Here is a 26555-nt window from a genome sequence, read left to right as displayed (position 1 = left end):
ATTGATAGAATTGTTCATATATTACTAAACTTGATTCAGGAGGAATGTACACTGCACATATGAATAATTTAAAACCGTGAATTACAAGTTTGACAAGAACACATTCAAAATACAAGTCATACGAATTAACAAGATATATATTATGATTATAGTGTGTTGCTATTATTACACCCCCTCCCTTACATTGATTAAACAGTTCGAGATTTCTATCCTGGCGGAAGACTTTGTATCTATTATCAAAGAACTCTGTATCGAAATGATTTTCGGTTAAGAAACTTTCAGTGATTATAATAACATCATAATTATTTGAGAGTACATTTGTATAAAATTCTTGAGCTTTGGAACGCAAACCAAAAGTATTTTCATAAAACACCGAAAACATACATATTTGGTTCAGAGACTTAACTTTCTGAGAGGAGGGTTCATGCATGTTATGTTTACAGAATCCGGATCTCGAATTACACTCAGTATTTCCTGGAATTTCTTTTGGTGGAGGAACGCTATTTTGGTTGCTACAGGTGATCAATTGTTTTGTTCTACTTACATGTTGCAGTTCCTGAGAACACAATTCTCACTGGTTTCTGCAACATCTATACTGAAAAAGAAAAACCCGGGTTAAAACCCAAAAATGACGAGGGATAATGACGATTGGGTTTTAATCCAGTGCCCATCTCTAATTCTGACTAGCGCCTTTCTCCAATAACTTTTAACATGTATTATGGTAAAATAGTAATTATTATTATCATTATATTTAAAGAAAAAAAAAATAAGTTAGTTCACTAATCACCGATCAAGATTTTGAGTTTGTAATCGATAAACGTGAACTGAGACTAATATTTTCACATTTTAAAAATAAAAATCCATTTTTCGGGAGGGAAAATATGATTTAAAAAAAAAAAAAAAAAAAACGGGTTTAAAACCAAAAAGTATTTTCCCTCCCGTCGGATTTTTTTCCCTTCGCCCATCACTACCTATTATTACATATTTTAAAACTGCTTACAAAACATACTCAAAGATGAGAGGTTGAATAGTTGCAGCCTAGTCATTAATCTTTAAAGTTTGCAGTTTCGTGTGCTCTGTTGTCTGGATTACAACAGAATTAGCAGTTAAATTCAGAGCATTGATAATCTTATAATTCTATGGGTTCTGCCAGTGCTCTTCAATCGTTGTGGCCCACATTGAAGCCACACTTAGCTATTGCAAAGAGTTAGTGATGTGCACTATGTAAAGACAGTGGAGAGCCTCAAAATAATTTCTACTTTTATTATTATTATTATTATTATTATTATTATTATTATTATTATTATTATTATTATTATTATTTCACACCCATGCCTTGGGGGGTAAATCGGACAAGGGTGTAGCTAGAAAATTACAAAAGGGGGTTATCTAAAAGTGAAAATTGACGAATACGAATGAAACTTTCGCAGGTTTATCACGAGGTCTACTGTTCGTTCACAGAGTGTTTATTGGTTCAAATGACAGGTCGAGTTCGTTGGGAAACAAAATCGGACCAGGGGAAGGGGGTGAAATTCTCTCTTAATAGTGCGAAAATATAGAAAAATGAAGAAAACCACAATTAAAAACGAATTTGATGAACTCCTCTCTGTTACAAGAGCTTAATAAATAAGCAATTATGAGCTATTGGTTCGGAGGAAGGGGAGGGGGTAAAATCGGATAAGGGTGTAGCCAGAAAGTAGAAAAGAGGGTTATTTAAAAATGAAAACGGACGAATCAAAACGAAATTTCCACAGGAAATGACCAAACATATTTTTGACATTACAAGCTGTTACTTCACAGGTGTGTAAGTATTATATGTGGTGGATCGGATAAGGGTGTAGCCAGAAAAAGGAAAAGAGAGTCTAAAAAAATTAAAACTGACGAATCAAAACAAACCTTTCACAGGAAATGAGCAAACATATTTGGGGATTACGGCCTATTGTTTCGGAGGGAGCGGGGTAAAATCGGATAAGGTATAAAATCGCAAGAATACAGAAACGGGGGTGATCTAAAATTGAAAACTGACGAATCAAAACGAAACTGTCACAGGAAATGAACAAACATGTATCGAGGATTACGACCTTTGTTTCCGGAGATGCATGAAATCGGATGCGGTGTAGCCAGAAAATGAAAAGGGGGTGATCAAGAAATGAAAACTGACGAATCGAAACAAAACTTTCCACGCAACACACAATGTATAATATACGTATATTAAACGTATAATAAACATTCTAACGTGTATTAGACGTTTAATATACGTATATTATACATTATGTGCTGTGTGGGTTTCACAGAAAACGAGCAAACGTACTTCGCGGATTATGGCATATTTTTTCGGAGGGGGTGGGGGTAAAATAGCTAAGGGTGTAGCCAGAAAATGAAACAGGGGTGATCAAAAATGGAAACTGATGAATCGAAACGATACTTTGACAGGAAATGAACAAATATATTTCGAGAATTACTGTTGTTTCGGAGGAAGGTGGAGGGGGGGGGGGTTGAAATCAGATAAGGATGTCGCCAGAAAATGGAAATGAATTATCCAAAAATGAGAACTGACGAACCTAAGTAAAACTTTCAGAAATTTATCGCGAGGTCTACTGTTCGAAGAATCTTAATACTAATTAACTTAGTTTAACTTTGTTCACTCCAAAGGTGGCGCTCCAAGCAATTTGACGTGTGGGGCTTCAAAGCATTTGTTTTTGACTGCACTTTGATGTTTCATGTGCAAAAGTAGATTTGAAATTTCATAATTTGATTTTAAGACATTTTTATAAATTAACAACAGCATTTTTGAGAGTGGCAGATGAACAGGTACATAATGTCTTGAGTTTATAAACCATAACCACGTGCCAAAAAATATTGCAAATACCCAAATGACCTAACTGAAAAAGCTAAAAGGGCATTATCATTAACAAACTAACGTAAAAGATGTGTTAGTAAAAAATATGACATACCCACAACAGTTTTACAGAGACATGTAAACCAATATAACGTGAAGTCTCAAGATCGCATACTGTAAATAAAAATACAGAAGAAATGATTATTGATAAAATTGTGGAGTGTGCAGAGTAGGGTTATTCCGTACAAGAGTATGACATAACACTGATGATCAAGAGATATTTTAACAAATAAGGGAAAACATTTCCAAAGTTCAAAAATAATTTGCTCGTAAGTTTTCTTCAACGTCATTCCGAAAAATCTCAGATATCGATTTCGTGTGTGGCTATCCCGACGTTTCAGATGTGTTCGATTTCCATTTTGGGCAGGTAAAAAGGAAATTCTCGCAGCCAAAGCCTTACTGTAAGGGAATGATGATAATTCATGTCAGTTGCAATGCAATAGGAAAGTAACACAAAAAAATTAATGCTTGTTCCTATTCACCCCACCTGTTAGTTGAATAGAAAAAAAAAAACATTTTAAAAAATAAAAATATATAACTAAGGAAGAGTATTTTAACTTAATATTTGCAACAGTTTCATTGCCTCAATAAAGACTGTCATTTTAGACCAAAACTTTATTTTCATTGGCCAACTAGTTCTAAAATAATTTGGTTCAAATTTGCGCAGTGCTGACCCCACGGCCATCACCCAGGTGGGAATAATTGCACATGCTATTGGGGGAGGCTCAGGGCCGCAAGGTCTGTCACGCCAGTGAACTGCCGATGTATCTGAAACGGAAAGTTTTCAATGAATGTATTCTTCCTGTTTTGACATACGGAGCTATGACATGGACACTAACAAAATCAGACATTCACAGTCTGCAGACTACACAAAGGAGTAAGGAGAGATGTATGCTCGGAATAACCCGAAGAGATAGGAAAAGAAATATGTGGATCAGGAAGATAACAGGAGTGACGGATATTATTGCGAAAATAAAGGGACTGAAGTGGCAGTGGGCGGGACATATCGTAAGAAGAACTTATGACAGATGGACAAAGGCAGTTCTCGACTGGATACCTAGAGACAGGAAACGCCCAAGAAAGCGTCCTAATACAAGATCGAGTGACGAAATGAAAAAGCACTGTGGAATAGCATGGAAAAGAAAAGCAGAAGATAGATGGTTATGGAGAAGAGTTGAAGAGACCTTCATCCAGCAGTGGATCGACATCGGTTGAAAATGATGATGATGATGATGAAATGATATATATATTAATATTTAAAAACTATTTTTCCTCAATGCATTATATCATTGTAAAATGTTCTAAACTGCACAAGAATTGCTAGGAATGATGGATTGCTGATACAACAGGTCCAGGGTCTGGAAGCGTTTATCTTATGTCCAGGGCCTGCACCGAACTTCCCTACACCGAATCTTCCATATCCCCGCAAAAATGCCCTTTCTTGCAATTTGTCCTATCTTTAAAGGACGGTAAAGTCCCTGGTCCTCAGAACCTTCGTCTTCTATATTTCTAGGTGAAGTGGCTAATGCTAGAAACACCAAAGACAAATGTTGATTATGATGAATGGGAATGAGAATGAGAATTAGAAATACGAAATTTGATATAAAAACCTTTCACCAAACGTGTGTTACGAAAATAACTTCTTTAAAAAAGTTCATGAAGTCGCCATCTTGAATCCAATATGGTGGATGAGAATGTATTTCACAATCGCTGGGGATAGAAATACCAAATGAAATACACATATTGATTATCAAGATGTGATCACGAAATGATAAATAAAGTGTGAAAAGTCGTTGTCTTGAATCCAAAATGGCCTCCTAAAATAAAAATCGAAGGTACTAAATTTGGTAGAAATGTTTATGAAAATGGGCAGGTAAGGTAAGTATACGCCGAATACCCTCTTATTCCCTCCATTACATTCTTGGTATTATCCAATTTACCTAATGGATTTACCAATTTATCATAATGCACATTTATACCAAACTCTGTGTTTCTATAGCTTCAGCCATTTGCTTTGTGCATATACACTCCTTATTTTATTTAGGCTGTCAAATAAGATCCACAATGGCAACTTTTTCAAAATTTGGCATTGTTTCCTTGATTTGCTCATTCTCAAAAATATTTCTACCAAATTTGGTACATATAACTTCAGCACTTTGACTGTACATATAGCTTTGATTTTTATTTTAGGAGGCCATATTGGACTCAAGATGACGATTTTTTCATACTTCATTGCGTGATCACATATTGATAATCAATATTTGTATCACATGAGGTGTTTCTATCCCCAGCGACTGTGAAATATATTCTCGTCCGCCATATTGGATTCAAGATGGCGACTTCTTGGACATTTTTATGAAATATCTTAAGAACGACTGCACCGATTTGAACGAAACTTGGCACACATATATCTTATAGTCTGGCGGATAATAATGTTGGAGTGGAACACCCCTAGCGCGTCCAAAGGCGGAGGTGGAGGGCTGAAATGTAAAATTTGTCGAAAATGACCAATATTAGTGTCGTTTATATAGATTTTGAGGTCACTTAGATCAATGTTAACACTCCAAAAAGGTAGTAGTAGTTGCTGTTCTTGTTGTTGTTGTTGTTGGAGAAAAAAGTAGTAGTAGTAGTAGTAGGTAGTAGTAGTAGTAGTTGCAGGTAGGTGTAGTAGTAGTGGTGGCAGTAATAGGTAGTTGTAGTAGTAGTGGTGGTAGTAGTAGTAGGTAATTGTAGTAGTAGGTAGTAGTAGTAGTAGTAGGTAGAAGTAGTAGTAGTAGTAGTATAATGTAGTAGAAATAGGTAATAGTATTCCAATATATTTTTAAGAAACCAGATCTCCCCGTACGAAGTCGGGCGTTAAGGCTATTAGCCTTTAAAAAATAGAAAAATACTGGGATAAACTGCATGTAACGTAAGACCAACTACAGGGTGGGCTATAATGTTTCAAACGAAAATTGGCAAGTGCACCACGAAAAACGTTACCCCCACCCCTATCACCGAAACGAAGGGGAATAGACCCTATGTTTACATAAGCATTTGTACTTAGCATGACCTTCCCGATCCCCCCTCCCCATCATATCCCAAAATCTTTGCATTTCCTCACCGGACACCGTGTATACATTATAATATTTCCAATAAGGGTGATGTTTGAATATCAGAAGTGATATTCGAAAAATCTGCATAGAAATTTTCTAGAATTTCTGGCATGAGGATCTCTAATAGTGGATTACCACCTGTTCTCACTTTGTGTGGGGTAGGATACATTAAAGAGACTGTTTATGTTGTTCCACTGCGAACTACCGTGGATGAAATGGGGAATCAGTATTTTGCATATCGATAATACTCGGGAAGAAGAAGAAGACTAGATCCACAGATTCCACTCTATAGCGTCTCACGGTGCCCCCTACACTATCTATCTTCTTGCGTAAACCGAATTTGAAAATTGTTCTTCGTTCCAAAGATATTTTGATTTGTCAAATTAAATGTTCATAAAAAAACCTTGTATATAAAAAGTGTATATACCTTTTTTTTTAACTTTATGAAAGTAATTTTTAATGCTGAAATTTTATTCAAACCGCATTTTATATGGTTATTACTTTTAACAAACATTAAGAAAACACCAATAGCTCAATACCCGCGAACTTGTACCTTTTCATACACACCCACAAATATATTCATTTTCACAAAATTTATATTTGGATTGAAATATTTTTGGTAAAAAAGAACAAAGCAATTTTAGGGAGCCTGCGGTGCTACTTTCCGGGGTATTTATCATCTCCCGAACCTGGAAACGGAACGAAAGTTTTCTGGTGGAAATTCACGCAATGCTGCTCTTTCAGCGCTAAACAAACTTATTGCTACGTGCTTTGAATGCACCAAATCGGCCCATTGGAATGTGTCCAGGCTTGTCGTTGGCCAACCTTGTCGTCAGCGATCCAAAAACGATCCCGACAAGCCTGGACACCTCAGGAATGTGTCCAGGCTTGTCGTCGTCCATCCTTGTCGTCAACGACCCAAAATGAGATGTGTCCAGGCTTGTCGTCGTCCAACCTTGTCTGCGTCCCGTTTCTCACATACTAGCTTAATCTTAACGGGACGCCGTCAAGGTTGGACGACGACAAGCCTGGACACTTAATTTTGGTCGCTCCCGACAAGGTTGGACAACGACAAGCTTGGACGACGACAAGCTTGGACAACGACAAGCTTGGACAACGACAAGCTTGGACACTTCTCAATTTATCCTCTTGCACCAGTCTCGAACGAATTCCTGAGGTGTCCAAGCTTGTCGTGGTCGATCCCGACAAGTCTGGACACATCTCATTTTGGGTCGTTGACGACAAGGTTGGACGACGACAAGCCTGGACACATTCCTGGGGTGTCCAAGCTTGTCGTGGTCGATCCCGACAAACCTGGACACATCTAATTTTGGGTCGCTGACGACAAGGTTGGCCAACGACAAGCCTGGACACATTCCTGAGGTGTCCAGGCTTGTCGGGATTGATTTTGGATCGCTGACGACAAGGTTGGCCAACGACAAGCCTGGACACATTCCAATGGGCCGATTTGGTGCATTCAAAGCACGTAGAAATAAGTTTGTTTAGCGCTGAAAGAGCAGCATTGCGTGAATTTCTACCAGAAAAGTTTCGTTCCGTTTCCAGACTCGGGAGATGATAAATACCCCGTAAAGTAGCACCGCAGGCTCCATAAAGTTGCTTTCTTCTTTTTTACCAAAAATATTTCAATTCAAATATAAATTTTATGAAAATGAATATATTTGTGCGTGTGTATGAAAAGGTACAAGTTCGCGGGTATTGAGCTATTTGTGTTTTCTTAATGTTTGTTAAAAGTAATAACCATATAGAATGTGGTTTGAATACAATTTCAGCATTAAAAATTACTTTCATAAAGTTAAAAAAATATACACTTTTTATATACAGGGTTTTTATGTATATTTAATTTGACAAATCAAAATATCTTTGGAACGAAGAACAATTTTCAAATTCGGTTTACGCAACATAGTGTAGGGGGCACCGTGAGACGCTATAGAGTAGAATCTGTGGATCTAGTCTTCTTCTTCTTCTTCCCGAGTATTATCGATATGCAAAATACTGATTCCCCATTTCATCCACGGTAGTTCGCAGTGGAACAACATAAACAGTCTCGTTAATGTATCCTACCCCACACAAAGTGAGAACAGGTGATAATCCACTATTAGAGATCCTCTGCTAGAAATTCTAGAAAATTTCTATGCAGATTTTTCGAATATCACTTCTGATAAAAACATCACCAATATTGGAAATATTATACTGATATTTCCAATAAGTAATATTACAATGTATACACGCTGTCCGGTGAGGAAATGCAAAGATTTTGGGATGTGATGGGGAGGGGGGATCGGGAAGGTCATGCTAAGCAAAAATGCTTATGTAAACATAGCGTCTATTCCCCTTCGTTTCGGTGATAGGGGTGGGGGTAACGTTTTTCGTGGTGCACTTGCCGACATTATAGCCAACCCTGTAGTAGGTCTTACGTTACATGCAGTTTATCCAAGTATTTTCCTATTTTTTAAAGGTTACTAGCCTTAACGCCCGACTTCGTACGGGGAGATCTGGTTTCTTAAAAATATTTTGGAATACTATTACCTATTTCTACTACATTATACTACTACTACTACTACTACTTCTACCTACTACTACTACTACTACTACCTACTACTACAATTACCTACTACTACTACTACAACTACAACTACCTACTACTACCACCACTACTACTACTACAACTACCTACTACTACTACTACTGCTACCACTATTACCTACTACTACTACTACTGAAACTACCTACTGCTACTAACACTACAACTACCTAGTACTACTACAGCTACATACTACTACTATTATTACTACACCTACTATTATTACTACTACTACTACTACACTTACCTGCAACTACTACTACTACTACTATTACACCTACTATTACTACTACTACTACTACCTACTACTACTACTACTTACTACTCCAACAACAACAACAACAGCAACTACTACTATTACGGCGTTTGGAGTGTTAACATTGATCTAAGTGACCTCAAAACCTATGTACAAGACCTATGTACAGGATGTATTGGTCATTTTCGACAAATTTTACATTTTAGCCCCTCCACCTTCGCTAGGGGTATTCCACTCCAACATTATTATCCACCAGACTATAAGGTATATGTGTGCCAAGTTTCGTTCAAATCGGTTTAGTCGTTCTTAAGATATTTCATTAACAACATTTATGCCATTATTTATATTTCAACCCCTCCACCTCCGCCCCTGGAGGCGCTAGGGATGTCCTACTCCAACATTATTATTCGCCAGACTATAAGCTATACGTGTGCCAAGTTTCGTTCAAATCGGTGTAGTCGTTCTTAAGATATTTCATTAAAACCATTTATTTATACTATTATTTATATTTCACTCCCTCCACCTCCGCCCCTGGACGCGCTAGGGGTGTTCTACTCCAACATTATTATTCGCCGGACTATAAGCTATATGTGGGCCAAGTTTCGGTCGAACCGTTCTTAAGATAATTCATTAAAACCATTTATGCAATTATATCGCCATTTAAAAAGCATTGTGTAGTGTTCCACCCCCTCCCCCTCTGCAACGGGGTGAGTATGGGGTAGCTAACCCCGACAGTGTTGGTTGCCTAGTAGCAAGAAATATTTGTGCCAAGTTTGGTCAAAATCGGTTCAACCGTCTAGGAGGAGATGTGGAACATACATACATACATACATACATACATATATACAATCATTTTTATATATAAGGATAACCGTTACTTGGTTAATCTACAAAACTGGAAATACAATACTATTCTCAAACATACGAAAGCTCTACATTTCCACGTAGGAACAGAAGTTACAATAAAAATTGTGACAATAATAACAGTAACAATTAAAATAAGAGAAGAAATTATAATAATCATTATTACTAAACAAGCAAAATTGTTTGTTTCCAGTGGAAGTCATTATTTAACAAATAAACCGATTAGTAAGAAGTGTTTATGGCTTCTAAAGAAGATAACAACTTGACACCTGTGTATAGTTTTCCCCAAATCAGAAACAGTTTCTCTACTGACAGAGTTTCTACTCAAGAGCAGTGAAAAATTGTGTTGCAAAAGAGAATTAAAAAAAAAAAAAAAAAAAAAACTCCGTTACTTCCCTATTGTATGCAGTGTTGAGACAAATTGCAGATCTCCTAAAAGCCTGTTTCGTTAGCTTTAAAACAAGCTAATGAAACATATGTAATGTAAGACCAACTACAGGGTGTGCTATAATGTTTGAAACATGAATGGGCAAGTGCAAGATGCAAAAAGTTATCTCCACCTCTATCTCCGAAACCCTATATGTTCACATAAACATTTTTGCTTAGAATGACCTTCCCTATCACCTCCCAAAGTCTTGGATCCAATATGGTGGCCGAAAGCATTTGTCATAAAAATACAGAGCCTAGACGCTGAGGCTAGAGACACCAAATGTGGTATAAATAATGACCATCACGAGGAGGTTAGAAGCAGAAAATAAATTTGGGAAAAGTCTCCATCCTGAATCCAATATGATTCCTAAAATATAAGCACAGTATATGCACAGCCCGAACTACTGAACCTAAAAATACGAAATTTGGTATAAAACCCTTTCATCAAACGTGCATTAAAAGAATAATAAAAATGTTCAAGAAGTCGCCATCTTGAATCCAATATGGCGGACGAGAATATATTTCACAGTCGCTGGGGATAGAAACACCAAATGTAACACAAATATTGATTATCAATATGTGATCACGCAATGAAGTACGAAAAAATCGTCATCTTGAATCCAATATGGCCTCCTAAAATAAAAATCAAAGCTATATGTACAGTCAAAGTTCTGAAGTTATATGTACCAAATTTGGTAGAAATATTTTTGAGAATGAGCAAGTCAAGGAAACAACGCCAAATTTTGAAAAAATTGCCATCGTGGGTCCTATTTGGAGCCTAAATAAAATAAGGAGTGTATATGCACAAACCAAATGGCTGAAGCTATACAAACACAGAGTTTGGTATAAATGTGCATTATGATAAATTGGTAAATCCATTAGGTAAATTGGATAATACCAAGAATGCAATGGAGGGAATACGAGGATATTCGGCGTATACTCATTTTCAATTTTGAGACACCATTGTATGGCTACCTAAAATTTATGAAGTCTATATACCGCATCTATAGAGTGTGTAATAAATGTCAGAGCGTATCCCACCTAAAATTTTAGGATGACATCACTGGAAACTTTGAAAATGTTGTCATCTTGAATTCAATACGGCAACCGTACATACAATTTCAAAGTAGCCACCATTTCCGTACAATGTAAGCGTAGTTTGTTTTCGTCCACTTTTTCGAGGGCTTTTCAGACATCTTCGCTTTTTTTCTGTGTTTTCATTTTGTTGGTAAAATTCAGATGGCAATTAGTAGTTGTTTCGATTAAAGTCATATACAGGGAAAAGTTCCTATTTCGTGATTGCGACCATATTGAATCCAAAATGAAAACCATTTCAAAGTTTCATATTATCCCATTTACGTAGTCATCATAATGCACATTTATACCAAATTCAGTGTTTCTGCCTTCATCCATTTATTGGGTTGTGCATATACTTTCGTTATTTATTCAGGGCGCCATACTGATCCACGATGGGAACTTTTCTACATTTGGTATTCTTCCCTTTACCTGCCCATTCTCATGAATATTTCTACCAAATTTGGTACCTTCGATTTTTATTATAGGAGGCCATTTTGGATTCAAGACAACGACTTTTTCACACTTTATTTATCATTTCGTGATCACATCTTGATAATCAATATGTGTATTTCATTTGGTATTTCTATCCCCAGCGATTGTGAAATACATTCTCATCCACCATATTGGATTCAAGATGGCGACTTCATGAACTTTTTAAAGAAAGTATTTTCGTAATACACGTTTGGTGAAAGGTTTTTATATCAAATTTCGTATTTCTAATTTTCATTCTCATTCCCATTCATCATAATCAACATTTGTCTTTGATGTTTCTAACTTTAGCCATTTGACCTAGAAATATAGATGAAGGTTCTGAGGTCCAGGGACTTTACCGTCCTTTAAAAATAGGACAAATTGCAAGAAAGGGTATTTTTTGCGGGCATATGAAGATTCGGTGTAGCCCCTGAACATAAGGTGGACGCTTCCAGACCCTGGACCTGTTGTATCAGCAATCCATCATTCCTAGCAATTATTGTGCAGTTTAGAACATTTTAAAATGATATAATGCATTGAGGAAAAATAGTTTTTAAATATTAATATATATATATATATATATATATATATATATATCATTTTCAACCTATGTCTATCCACTGCTGGATGAAGGTCTCTCCAACTCTTCTCCATAACCATCTATCTTCTGCTGTTCTTTTCCATGTTATTTTACAGTGCTTTTTCATTTCGTCACTCCATCTTGTATTACGACGCTTTCCTGGGCTTTTCCTGTCTCTAGGTATCCAGTCGAGAACTGCCTTTGTCCATCTGTCATAAGTTCTTCTTACGATATGTCCCGCCCACTGCCACTTCAGTCCCTTTATTTTCGCAATAATATCCATCACTCCTGTCATCTCCCTGATCCACATATTTCTTTTCCTATCTCTTCGGGTTATTCCGAGCATACATCTCTCCATGCTCCTTTGTGTAGTCTGCAGACTGTGAATGTCTGATTTTGTTGGTGTCCATGTCTCAGCCCCGTATGTCAAAACAGGAAGAATACATTCGAAAACTTTTCGTTTCAGACACATCGGCAGTTTACTTTTTAATATGAGTATATATATATATATATATATATATATATATATATATATATATATATATATATATATATATATCTCACTGGCGTGACAGACCTTGCGGCCCTGAGCCTGCCCCAATATCATGTGCAATTATTTCCACCTGGGTGATGGCCGTGGGGTCAGCACTGCGCAAATTTGAACCAAATTATTTTAGTACTAGTTGGCCAATGAAAATAAAGTTTTGGTCTAAAATGACAGTCTTTATTGAGGCAATGAAACTGTTGCAAATATTAAATGAAAATACTCTTCCTTAGTTATATATTTTTAATTTTTTAAATGTTGTTTTTTTCTATTCAACAGGTGGGGTGAATAGGAACAAGCATTAATTTTTTTGTGTTACTTTCCTATTGCATTGCAACTGACATGAATTATCATCATTCCCTTACAGTAAGGCTTTGGCTGCGAGAGTTTCCTTTTTACCTGCCCAAAATGGAAATCGAACACATCTGGAACGTCGGGATAGCTACACACGAAATCGATATATGAGATTTTTCGGAATGACGTTGAAGAAAACTTACGAGCAAATTATTTTTGAACTTTGGAAATGTTTTCCCTTATTTGTTAAGATATCTTTTGAACATCAGTGTTATGTCATACTCTTGTACGGAATAACCCTACTCTGCACACTCCACAATTTTATCAATAATCATTTCTTCTGTATTTTTTTTTTTTTTTTTTTTTTACAGTATTCGATCTTGAGACTTCACGTTATATTGGTTTACATGTCTCTGTAAAACTGTTTTGGGTATGTCATATTTTTTACTAACACATCTTTTACGTTAGTTTGTTAACCATAATGCCCTTTTAGCTTTTTCAGTTAGGTCATTTGGGTATTTGCGATATTTTTTGGCACGGGGTTATGGTTTATTTAAAGACATTACGTACCTGTTCACGTGCCACTCTCAAAAATGCTGTTGTTAATATATAAAAATGTCTTTAAATCAAATTATGAAATTTCAAAACTAGTTTTGCACATGAAACATTGAAGTGCAGTCAAAAATCAATTCTTTGAAGTCCCAGAAGTCAAATTGCTTGGAGCGCCACCTTTGGAGTGAACAAAGTTAAACTAAGTTAATTAGTATTAAGATTCTTTGAACAGTAGACCTCGCGATAAATTTCTGAAAGTTTTACTTAGGTTCGTCAGTTCTCATTTTTGGATAATTCATTTTCATTTTCTGGCTACATCCTTATCTGATTTCACCACCCCCTCCACCTTCCTCCGAAACAAAAGTAATTCTCCAAGCATATTTGTTCATTTCCTGTCAAAGTATCGTTTCGATTCATCAGTTTCCATTTTTGATCACCCCTGTTTCATTTTCTGGCTACACCCTTAGCTATTTTACCCCCACCCCCTCCGTAATAATATGCCGTAATCCGCGAAGTACGTTTGCTCGTTTTCTGTGAAACCCACCAGCACATAATGTATAATATAAGCATATTAAACGTCTAATACACGTTAGAATGTTTATTATACGTTTAATATACGTATATTATACATTGTGTGTTGCGTGGAAAGTTTTGTTTCGATTCGTCAGTTTTCATTTTTAGATCACCCCCTTTTCATTTTCTGGCTACACCGTATCCGATTTCATGCATCTCCGGAAACAAAGGTCGTAATCCCCGATATATGTTTGTTCATTTGCTGTGACAGTTTCGTTTTGATTCGTCAGTTTTCAATTTTAGATCACCCCCGTTTTTTTATTCTTGCGATTTTATTCCTTATCCGATTTTACCCCGCTCCCTCCGAAACAATAGGCCGTAATCCCCAAATATCTTTGCTCATTTGCTGTGAAAGGTTTGTTTTGATTCGTCAGTTTTAATTTTTTTTAGATCTTTCTTTTCCGTTTTCTGGCCACACCCTTATCCAACCCCCCCCCCACACACACCTGCGAAGTAACAGGTAATGGCCGAAATATGTTTGGTCATTTCCTGTGGAAATTTCGTTTTGATTCGTCCGTTTTCATTTTTAAATAACCCTCTTTTCTACTTTCTGGCTACACCCTTATCCGATTTTTACCCCCTCCCCTTCCTCCGAATCAATAGCTCATAATTGCTTATTTATTAAGCTCTTATAACCGAGAGTAGTTCATCAAATTCGTTTTTAATTGTGGTTTTCTTCGTTTTTCTATATTTTCGCACAATTAAGTGGGAATTTCACCCCCTTCCCCTTGTCCGATTTTGTTTCCCAACGAACTCGACCTGTCATTTGAACCAATAAACACTGTGAAACGAACAATAGACCTCGTGATAAACCTGTGAAAATTTCATTCGTATTTGTCAATTTTCACTTTTAGATAACCCCCTTTTGTAATTTTCTAGCTACACCCTTGTCCGATTTACCCCCCCCCCTTTCCGAAGAAATACCTCCAGATCCCCGAAGTATATTTGCTGATTTATAAAGCTCTTGCAACAGAAAATAGACCATTAAATTCGTTTTTTTTTTATTTTCTGTGTTTTTCTACATTTTTGCACTTTTAATGGGGTTCCACTCCCTCCCCTTGGTTCAATTTTGTTCTCCAACGAATGATCTGTAACTTGAACAAATAAACAATCTGTGAAAGTTTCATTTGAATCGGTTCACGCGTTCGACTTTTATCGTGCGACATACACACAGACAAACAGACAACACAAATGCCAAACTTTCGACTAGAAGACTTCGCAAGCTCGGTCAAAAATTGTCAACAGTAATGTAGCTAAATATAGTTGCAGAGAAAAAATGTTAAAGCAAGTCGCCAATCCTATTATTGCATGCATAGCAAGATTAGAGTATGAAGAGTACCTCAAACAATTAATATAGGGTTTCTCTTGCATTTATAAAACCTAAGAGTGAACAAATTAAAAAAAATGAAAGTTTTGTTCGTATTCACCCCACTTGAAGGTATAAAGCATTACCATAAGATCTGCAGGGCAGGGATTTTTCTATATTCCTCAAAACTCCCCCTAACATCCCTTCAAAATTATTGAGAAACCCATCCTTCTCACTTATAGCTAGGAAGTTTCGGCGCAGGAACCTTCAATGCAAGAAATTATTATAATAGTTGTATTTCCACAAAAAACTATGAGACATGCATGGTATAAATTATTTAAGTCCTGCAGTAGGCCTACTTTTTTTTTTTTTTTTAAAAAAAAAAAGGCATGTTTTGATATGTAATGACATATATTATCTCTTGCAGGTCCTATTTTACCCTATCATTAGTCTAGACATTATTATGAAGGTAGGATTCAAATGAATACATTTGCTTCTAAATCCATGAAGTATCTGGGTTGTATAAAATATTTTATGGATACAAAAAATAAAATAAAAATATGGATGATGTAATGGAAAATAATATTATGGAAGCAACACATATAGACAGGGTTGGAAATGGAAATTTACAAGTTATGGAACACTGTAGTTCGCTCCGGTCCGTGTCGATCCCTGATTATAGGACAACCTACTTTCGTGCATGGCAAAGTTTTTACATTTTAACCAATAAATATCAACATTTTTTGTTGTTCTTATTGGATCACACAAACTGCTGTAGATGATGAATCTAAATTTAGTATGAATATACACAGTGGCGGCGATTGGACGTTAAAAGTGGGGGGGGGGGGCAAGATATGATCTGAATATGTGTATATCAATGTTAGTATTTCTGATTGTTTCTAACACTTTGAAGAAATGTTGTATAACTAATAGGATACTATCTTTTTCAGTTAAAATGCCGTATATCGTGTTTCATATTTAATTAAATAAATTCACAAGAGCAACGCACACTGGTACTAACCCTTGATTCCTTACTCATGAACATCTTAAAATTCTGTCTGGAAAATTGTGTGATCAGATTATTTAACAACATATTTGTAAAACAAATAAATAGAAAGGATATTATTAATCAAACTAATGAATAATGAGGCTTGTTTTGTAGAAGTTATATTGAAACTGGGGATTAATGAACAACTTATATTTTTAATTCCAGCTTAATACCATACTTGCCATTAAATGTATGTTATTACTGTTATTGATCTTGTTTCTGAAAGAGTTTTTGGTGTTGTGAATGCTGTTCACAACTTCAAATGTTTGTTAGGCGAACTTTACAAGGTGTTCAGTAAGTCATCTACATCTGCAACACTTAAAAGTATCACGACAGTCACAGATGTCGCAGGACTGCTGAAAATCAAAAGATTGTTTCAGATACGTTGGATTTCAAATGAGAAGGATGCATTATTGGCAGTCTTTACATAATTTTCTTGTATAATGCAATTCCTACTTTTGGAGTATGAAAATACTGACCATTTGAACAGAGGCAGTTTTAAACTGAGTGGTATTTACAAATAATAATAATAATAATAATAATAATAATAATAATAATAATAATAATAATAATAATAATAATAATAATAATAATAATAATAATAATAAACTGTCGGGGAAAAAGAACATTCTATTGCTCGCTTTTCTTCTGAATATTGCGTCCATTCTGTCTAATATTAGTAAAATGATGCAAAAGGAAGCAGTTTCGTACACTGAAATAGAGAAAAAATTGGCTCTACAATCCAAGCTCTGAGAGAAATGCGTATAAAAGATGATGTCAACCAAAGTCTTTGTAAAGATAAGTATTTAGTGCACTGCAGATAAGCATCTGATACAGGGAGTGATGATAGTGAGTTTGATCAAATAAGGGGGCAGGTAATCCAGGGTTTAATAGACGAAGTGGAAAGAAGGTTTCCTTTTAAAGATATGCTAAAGTGCTTTTCAATGTTTGAAAATAAAGATCGTAATAGCCTGAATGGTTTATACGGTAAGGTAGGCGTACATAAAGCAGCTTAATTGTTTGGATTGAAACTTGATACTGCAGTGTCAGAATGATTTTGTTTGATTTAGTTTAACGTCCCACGGATATGCCTGCTAGGCTAAAGGAGACGTGGACCTACTGATTATAATGGAATCCGAATCACTTTGGTCGTTCAACTGTATCCCACCGTGGAACCAGGGACCACGCTAACCGAAGTCAAGCGTGCTAGCCAATAGACCAAGCGGGGGTTCTACAATGTCAGAATGGAGAGAGTACAAGTCAATTTCTAAGTCGGTAAATAATTTTCAAGTTCTTAAAGCCTTAACGCGGAAAGTTCGTTCTGTGCCATTATCAACTGCTGCCTGTGAACGTGGATTCAGTGTTGTTCATATTAAAAGTTCCGAAAGAAACCGTATGTTGGCGGGTACCTTGAAATCTTTATTGATAATTAAACTCAGTGGGTTTCCTTTAAAATTATGGGATGCTATTACTGCTGCTCATACGTGAGTTTCTTTTTGGCCATCACATTTTCAACTCCCGTTACACACGGAAAGAAAGTGAAGTTTAATCTTAAAAATTTTCTCTAATGTAAGATACGTTATTGCAAACCATATTTTAGAGGTCTATATATACAGTAACACAATCATTCAATACTCGTATTATTGTGGCTCTCTTCGGTGGTCTAGTGGCTAGCACGCACGCACCATCTTCGGTGCATGGGGTCCTGGGTTCGATTCCCGGTGGGAGCGCCTTAAAAAATTTAAACGATTACGATGGTTCGGATTCCACCTTGAACTGTAAGTCCACATCTCGTAGCCTCGCTGCAGAAAAGGGTCATCAAACTTAAATCAGCAAATCAATCGTATTATAGTGTTTGTGCTTTTATTTTCTAAAGTTTAACGTCCTACGAATATTCAGTAAGGCTAAGGAAGACGGTCATGATGAGATGAATTATAAGGGTGGATTAAGACAGAAGGAAGCGGGAAGACCCCGAGAAAACCCCAACACAATTGTTTGTATACCACAAGCAGAATTTGGTGCGAGCTAGGATCCAACCATTGATCCCACGCACCTGAGGTGAGCGCTCTACCACTGAGGCAACACGCCTTTTTGTTGTCTATCAAGTATTTGTATTGAAATCATATCTGTTATTTATAATAATATATTGTTGCTAATAATACAATATAGATACATAGTATTATTTAGACTTACAAAGGTGACCGTATATCTGAGCGACCAAACTGAAACACTACGTACGTAGCGAAGAAACGAGGATTTCATAAAAAATAATAAAAACTATACTCTGACTCTACAGCTCATGAGGATCTATGGTTGGCCAGGTGGAGCGCTTCAAGTTAGTAGTTCTAATGCTTGGTTAGGACATCGGTTCTCAGGGACTATTATTTCTGACTTATAGATCTCTACCGCTATTTTCGTGAATGCAGTCTTCAATATGATGGTAAACACAAGGGTACTGTGCTCCCACGAGAGTCTAACCCTGGATCATATGCACCGAAGTGTATATTAAATGCAGTAGATAAGTTACCAATTTTGGGTAAATGAATAAATAACATTAAAGTATTTTTAAATAACAATGACGACTAGTTTGATCATTTATTATTATTATTATTATTATTATTATTATTATTATTATTATTATTATTATTATTATTAGTAGTAGTAGTAGTAGTAGTAGTAACAATAACAATAATAATAATAATAATAATAATAATAATAATAATAATAATAATAATAATAATAATAATAATAATAATAATAATAATAATAATAATGTTTATTTCTGTGCCATGAACAGCCTAACGGCAAAAATGCAGCACTTTATCAGACAATATAAACACATATTACATACAATGTAAGCTATATACTGAAACAATAAAACATAATGATAAAATAAAGTAAAATAATATCGGATTAATAATTCCTTGTCAAATTAACACCATTTTTTTTAGTATCAAAATAGTCGTCATAAATAGTAACAATAATATTTGTCAAGCTCAAAAATTCATGCTTTTATACTGATAAAAATAAATTAAACAAAATTAAAAGAATTGGTCAGTCTTCTTAAAATTACAGATTTCGGATTCAACGGAACTAATGTTGATATATTTCTTGTATTATACATTGGTACCCTTATACCTATATTATGCAAGCAATATTCACTATGATAGCTATTGTCTAGTAATTTCTTAATAAAATCTCTTTCAATAACTTTTCTCCTGTCGCTCAATGCCTGCAATCCCCAAAATTGACACCAGTATTCATAACTACGTGAGTAGTAATCTCTATTCATTTTATAGCAGAGTAATAATAATAATAATAATAATAATAATAATAATAATAATAATAATAATAATAATAATAATAATAATAATAATAATAATAATCCATTAATATTTCAATTTTTTGGAGGCTCCACGAAGCATTAGTGTGGATCGTTGAACTTCTTCCCCCCCCATTTTCAAATGATTTCGCACCCTGTTGAAGGGCATGTATGTATGAACTGTAAACGCCTTAACTGGTAGAGTTTGTTGGAACAGACATTTCAAATTGGGTCGTTGACGACAAGCCTGGACACATTCCTGGGGTGTCCAGGTTTGTCGCGGTCGATCCCGACAAGCCTGGACACATCTCATTTTGGGTCGTTGACGACAAGGTTGGACGACGACAAGCCTGGACACATTCCTGGGGTGTCCAAGCTTGTCGTGGTCGATCCCGACAAGCCTGGACACATCTCATTTTGGATCGCTGACGACAAGGTTGGCCAACGACAAGCCTGGACACATTCCTGAAAGTGTCCAGGCTTGTCGGGATCGACCCAGAGATGCTTTGGCATATCTCATTTTGGGTCGCTGACGACAAGGTTGGACGACGACAAGCCTGGACACAAAAAGTGTCCAGGCTTGTCGTCGTCCAACCTTGTCGTCGTCCAACCTTGGCGCGGTCCCAATCTTAACATATGTCTTGTTGGTGAACTCGATTAATGTTGCTTCTGTAAGAATAAATATAGCTATAGTTGTTTACGTGAAAAGCTTTGCAACAATTTAATCACATCGTGGCTAAATATTCTTGTTATCTATTAATCTTATTTATTTATGCTGAATTCGTAAAAGACGATTATTATTAGGTTTGAATGAAACAAAACCGAAACTGGAACATTAATATTATCTTATTCAGCTGAACAAAATGGTAGCGTGACATAAAAGCTTATATGTAGTTTTCGAGAAAGTAGAAAGAAGCCAATTAATTTGTAAATCTGAAAATTGATGCTATATGAGAACCAAGGCACTTATATAGGTGATGCTGATACTAAAATATACCCTCTTTATATCCTTCATTATGATACTGGCAAGATAACAACACATAGTACGGCTAATGATGTACAGCCTAAAACTATCATTAACTCCTAAATTTTAATTCCTGTTTCACTAAAATATTGTACTGAAATATAAAACAATATGTTTGAAGGCAAATTGTCATGTGTAGTTTTCGAGAAAATCGGAGAAACTGAACTTTTCTGGTACTAAAAAGTATATCACTCATTGCGAATTATTAATAATTTTTAGTTTTTATTTTGGTGATTTTTTTTATTTATGTACTGTATACGTAGGAAAATGCTCTATTATCTAGCAGTTTTTTCCTTGCGATGACCCATATTCTTTACGCGCGTACAAATTGTCAATAAATCATACTTGTTATTATTTACAGCCTTGGAGTTAGGCGTTGGTGCTCGTAGTATTTAGAAGGCAATTTTCAGAGGGAAAAATAGAAATAACGAATATTTGAATGAAAGGAACTTCGCAAAAATAATCAATGATCACAATTTTGAATTGTGCCAAACTACACACAAAAAATGCACACAGATTGGCATTACACACAAAATACACACACAGGACAAAATTGCACACATTTTGTGTAATTACACACACACATTGCAACGCTGTTTCAAACGTCTGCTAAAGCTGAAGTGATGTGCTTAGCAATTCAACCAATCCCATGGGAAGAAATCACCATGCCACGATCTGGGATCGCAGTGGCTATTTAATTCAGGCACGGCCAATTCAGCATTTAGAAAGTCACTCATTAAGGTAGTCCCGTATTTGTTGATGGCAGAAAATCGCATAAAAGACATTTACTCGTAATTTTGGAAAATTATGCTCATGTTGCCAAACAGCATGTAGTTTCTCAGTGCTACAAAGCCACATATTGTGTGTCTTTACTTTGTCTGAAAAGCTGAATGTTGATTCATCACTAAAGATTAACTTTTCACGGTTATAATTTTTCACAGAAAAACGTCCTTAAAAGTTTCCTTTGGAATGCCGAGGTCTCGGCTGCCCGACACGTAGAATTTTAAAGACTCCTCGCGTAGGGTTCGCGCAGCCTTGCTGTTTCTTCCCGCACTGAAGAATGGCTGATCCATTTTTCCTTACTAAAGCTATTTTTTCTTTGAAATCTCATCTACCATTTTGTCAGACGGTGAGTTAAGGCGGATTTTCATGCCCGCGTTAGAACGGAAGCATCACATGTAGCGTATTCACCGTAAATTATTTTCGTTTTCATACATCCGTGCGTGTATTGCGCCAAATTACTACTCCCTAGCTAATGCGCATGCGTAAAATAGAAAGTTTGCGACTTCCGCCATGTTAGTCAGTGAATACAATAGTGTACGCGCGCTACTTCCGTCAGAATTGAACAAATTTCTACTCTGACGCGAGTGTAGCGCGCCATCTCCGATGCGTGATTTCATTGGCTGTTTAGCACAATCGCTCGCAACTCACGGAGGTAAAGGACACATGAAAATCCGCCTTTAACCTCGTCTTGAACGAAACTGTCGTTGAACAAACACACCAGATTTACTTATATGAAGATCTACAATATAGAACACCTTCTGCTGCGAGTAGTAGTCCTTTTGTTTATTTTTACCAAACTCACTTGGTTGGCACCACCATAACTTCGACTTTGCAATACTAAGGAAAAATGTGAACATATATATATATATATACAATTGCAAGATAGTTTGTTATGCATTTAGAAAAAAACAATTAAACGCTATCTAGAACATCATTATGGCTATTGCAGATTAATTCGTTTATTATGTTCGTTATATATTTTAAAAAGCTCATTAATTCTATTCTTATTCTTTCAGAAATCAAAGAAGCCATGTTACGAAATTGAACAATACGGAATCTGGAGCTATTGAGTCAAATAATAAGGACCTATCAGCTAACAAGGTTTCTGTCGATGATCAGATGTCTGACAGAATAGTTACAGTAAACCAGGATATTAATTCTGTTTCTGAAAAGCATGGTATAAAGAATATTTATCATTGTAAGAAATGTAACAAAGAATTTCGAAGCAGACGTGCTCTGCTTACGCATCAGATGCATCACAATAAAGATTTTCCATACGGAAAGAAAAGAAAAAGAACACACTCTCGTATCTTAAAGAAAGATTTGCGTGTAGGTAGAAATGTGTGCTCCAATAATTCAGTAATTGGGAATAAAGATAACCTAGTTTGTCAAATCTGTAATGAAGCATTTTCTGCTCAGGACGACTTGGATGCTCACATGTCCATTCATCATAGTGAAAAATCGAATCAGTATTCATTGTGCAAGAAGTCCTTTCGTTCCGTTTCAAATTTAGCTTCTCATTTACGTATTCACACAGATGCGGGAAAGAATGAAGTGAAATCGACAAAGTGCCATATATGTGAAAAAGTTTTCTCTTCAGTTTATACTTTAAAATCACATATGTCCGTCCATGACGAGGAAAAGCGTTACAAGTGTTCAGTATGCGATAAGAAATTCCGCCTCTTTGAACAATTATCTATGCATTCACGCATTCACACTGGGGAAAAACCTTATCAGTGTTCAGTATGCGATAAGAATTTCCGCCGCTTTCAACAATTATCTATGCATTCACGCATTCACACTGGCGAAAAACCTTATCAGTGTTCAGTATGCAGGAAGAGGTTCCGCCGTTATAGTAATTTAACTATTCATAAACGCATTCACACTGGGGAAAAACCTTATCAGTGTTCAATATGCGAAAAGAGGTTCCGACAGTATCCTGGTTTGTATGTTCACTTACGTGTTCATACTGGTGAAAAACCCTACAAATGCACAGAATGTTCAAAAGCTTTTTCTCAACGTATAATTCTTAAGAGGCATTTGAAAACTGCGCACGAGAAAGTAGCATAACAATAGCAGTAGCTCTATTAGATTTTATGGTTTGGCAAACCATATTCATTGTTTTTATTTGTGTAAGATTGGATTTGGTTTAATTACTGACCTACATACTCAAAATATTTAATCAATGTAATTAGAAGTTTGTAGTAACATTCATTTTTTTAAAGTATTTCGTGTATCATTACTTATAATATTTTTTTAGCGTCAATGTTATCTATTGACTATTTTGCTCTAGCGTTTCTAAACTGCATGAAATTTCCTGTATGCTTTGTCTCGTATTATTATGTGAGATACACATCAAATCTTTATTGGGTGAAAATACATCTAAAAATAATATTCCATTTTGTTCCTCGGCTACCGCAGTACAAATAATAGAAACGATGAAATGTTTTTATTATTATTATTATTATTAATGTTTATGTTATTTTTTAAGAGTAGTACATAGATTTATAAATAATATTTATATTATACATTAGTTTTATGCGTACGGTCATTATTCATTACTATGAAGATATCTGTTTTTGATTAGTCGATGTACTATTTTGTAAAATTGATTGACTATAGTTTCTTGATTGCATTCGTAGAATCGATACATTTATGTAGGAATATGGATTGCTTTCATGTAAAATCATAAATACGTACATATAGGTAAAAATAGCATGTTTTTTAAACTTAATTTTTTAATAATAACTTTTGTTTATTGATACAAATACAACATGTATTAACAGAAATATCATACCTTGCAAACAAACACATAGCAGACCAGTTGCCTACATCAATTAAAAAATATCAACTGGGAACACTAAGTAATACCTCTAAAAAGTCTGATACACACCAAGAATATAACAGTCATTGATTCTTTGGTTCCAATTAGAACTAAGAGTGGCATGAGAATGTATGAAGAATAGCAGGATCATGTAATAAGAATTATATTAAGTTATATAATGAGAAAATAATATTTTTTTTAAATGACTGGAGATAGGGCCACTAAATTTTCCTTTTATTTAAAATTTGTCTGATGTCCCAAAATGTAGTGTGCAAAATTTTGTGTATTGTTTTAACTTTAATATCTGTGTTTCAATGTTTTATCGTAATATTTAAGCTTCAATGATTTTTTGTAATGTTTACGATGTTATAATTTTATGCAAGGGACAAGCTTACCAACATGGCTGACTTGTTTGAAAATTAATGACCTTGGCTAAATATTTATATCCATGCAAAAGTAGAAAATAATTGAATAATTCTTTACTCAAGTATTTATAGATCTGTTGTTTTCTGAAAATATAATCGACATAATGACATTATATATTGATGGGTTTATTTTGAAATTAAAACCAAAATAGATAATTTGGTTTAGAAAATCTAACGTACAAGATTAAAACTCTTAATTTGATAGAATTAATAATTTTATGTGCCTTGAAATCGACATAATGAAATGTTAAATAAGGAATCATCCCCGAAACAACCTGCCTCTTCCGTTATACTGATTCTTACTTTATTAGTATACAATGGCACAGTTTTGTATACGGACACCGAATCACGCAGTGCTGTGTAAATAATAATGTATTTACGTGAATGGTCTTATCTTAGTCAAAGCGTACTGGGGAAGTATATCTTAGTTTAATATATTTTAGAAAATTAAGTATTTACATTAGAAATCAATTTTTCGAAAATGATTAAAAATGATGAATGTTTAAAGTAATTATAAATCATGTTGATGCAAAAAATGAAAATAAATGTTAATAAATTAAAACGATGATATTGTCTGACTTTGTGCAACTATCTTCAAACGCTGTTTCTAAGTCTAGCGTTCTAATACATATATTGCCATTTTGCTATAGAAAGTTATTTGTGTATGGATCATGCCAGTATGTTTTTATCTGTGACCATGTTAGCGTGCCATCATTTAAATTTTAATATAGCGAAATAAGAAGTTTGTTGATTGTATGCGGAGGAGAGCAAGGGGCCTGGACTTCCAAGATGTAGATCTGGAACAAAGAAACGCGATTTGCCTACTGATACATGTATTACCATTGCTATGGTAAGTCTGTTTTGTTTGTCTAATCCTATGCCATCCATGCGTTATGATTCTTGACATAATCGAAACATCTTTCTTAATTTTCCTGCATGTTTCAACTATTGTATGTAAGTTGTGTTTTATACGAATACATTTCTCATTTCTTTTACATTTATGAGTTATTATTGTTTGCTATTGTAATATATATTTACTGTTACCAATAATTAATGATTAGATTCTACTCTAACCTCGAACTACAGAATGCTGCAAGAATAAGCCGCCAAAGCAGACAATTTAAATTTTATTTGGTAGCATAATTAATTACAAATAAAAAGAATTTGGAATTAATTGCTATATTTTTCTAAATATGTTGACGCCCGAAGAGAGTATATGTTAGTCTTGATTCCTAACCTGCCAATATCAATAGCAGGTCCTTTTTATTACATGAGTATCGGTAACAATAGAATATTATCTACATACAGGGCCAGATTAAGGGAGGGGTTTAGGGGGCTGTTGCCCCGGGCCTCAGGATCTCAGGGCCTCCACTGTGATCAAAATCTCAACTGGCTACCTAAAAGAATCAGGTTCAGTGGTCAACACTCTCGACCAGTAATCTGCAAGTACTCGGATCGCAACCACGATGTATATTTTACTTTAGAATTTTTGTTGGCAATTGATCGGCGATAACAAACGTTTTATTATCTTCAGATATTTGAATACTCATTTGTTTCAGTATTATCAAATCTTCAGTAATAATAATA

General features: G+C 35.3%; 1 protein-coding gene across 2 annotated transcripts in view; it reads left to right on the top strand.

Moving 5' to 3' along the window:
• LOC145680688 (uncharacterized) overlaps positions 1-26081 on the top strand; it is a 216430-nt gene extending 190349 nt beyond the window's left edge. Inside the window, exon 4 of one of the 2 annotated variants that reach the window (XM_081751582.1) lies at positions 22736-26081. In XM_081751582.1, the coding sequence (XP_081607708.1) occupies positions 22736-23789 (1054 nt within the window). In that variant the 3' untranslated portion in view covers positions 23790-26081. The remainder of the gene's footprint in view (positions 1-22735) is intronic. The other variant, XM_081751580.1, reaches the window with a different exon arrangement.
• The last annotated feature ends 474 nt before the right edge of the window (positions 26082-26555 follow it).

Source organism: Thermobia domestica, chromosome 3 (assembly GCF_964235325.1).
Source record: "Thermobia domestica chromosome 3, izTheDome1.hap1.1, whole genome shotgun sequence".
Classification (NCBI taxonomy): Eukaryota; Metazoa; Arthropoda; class Insecta; order Zygentoma; family Lepismatidae; genus Thermobia; species Thermobia domestica.
The sequence above is the reverse complement of the archived record's forward strand: the minus strand, read 5'-3'. Positions and strand labels throughout refer to the sequence as shown.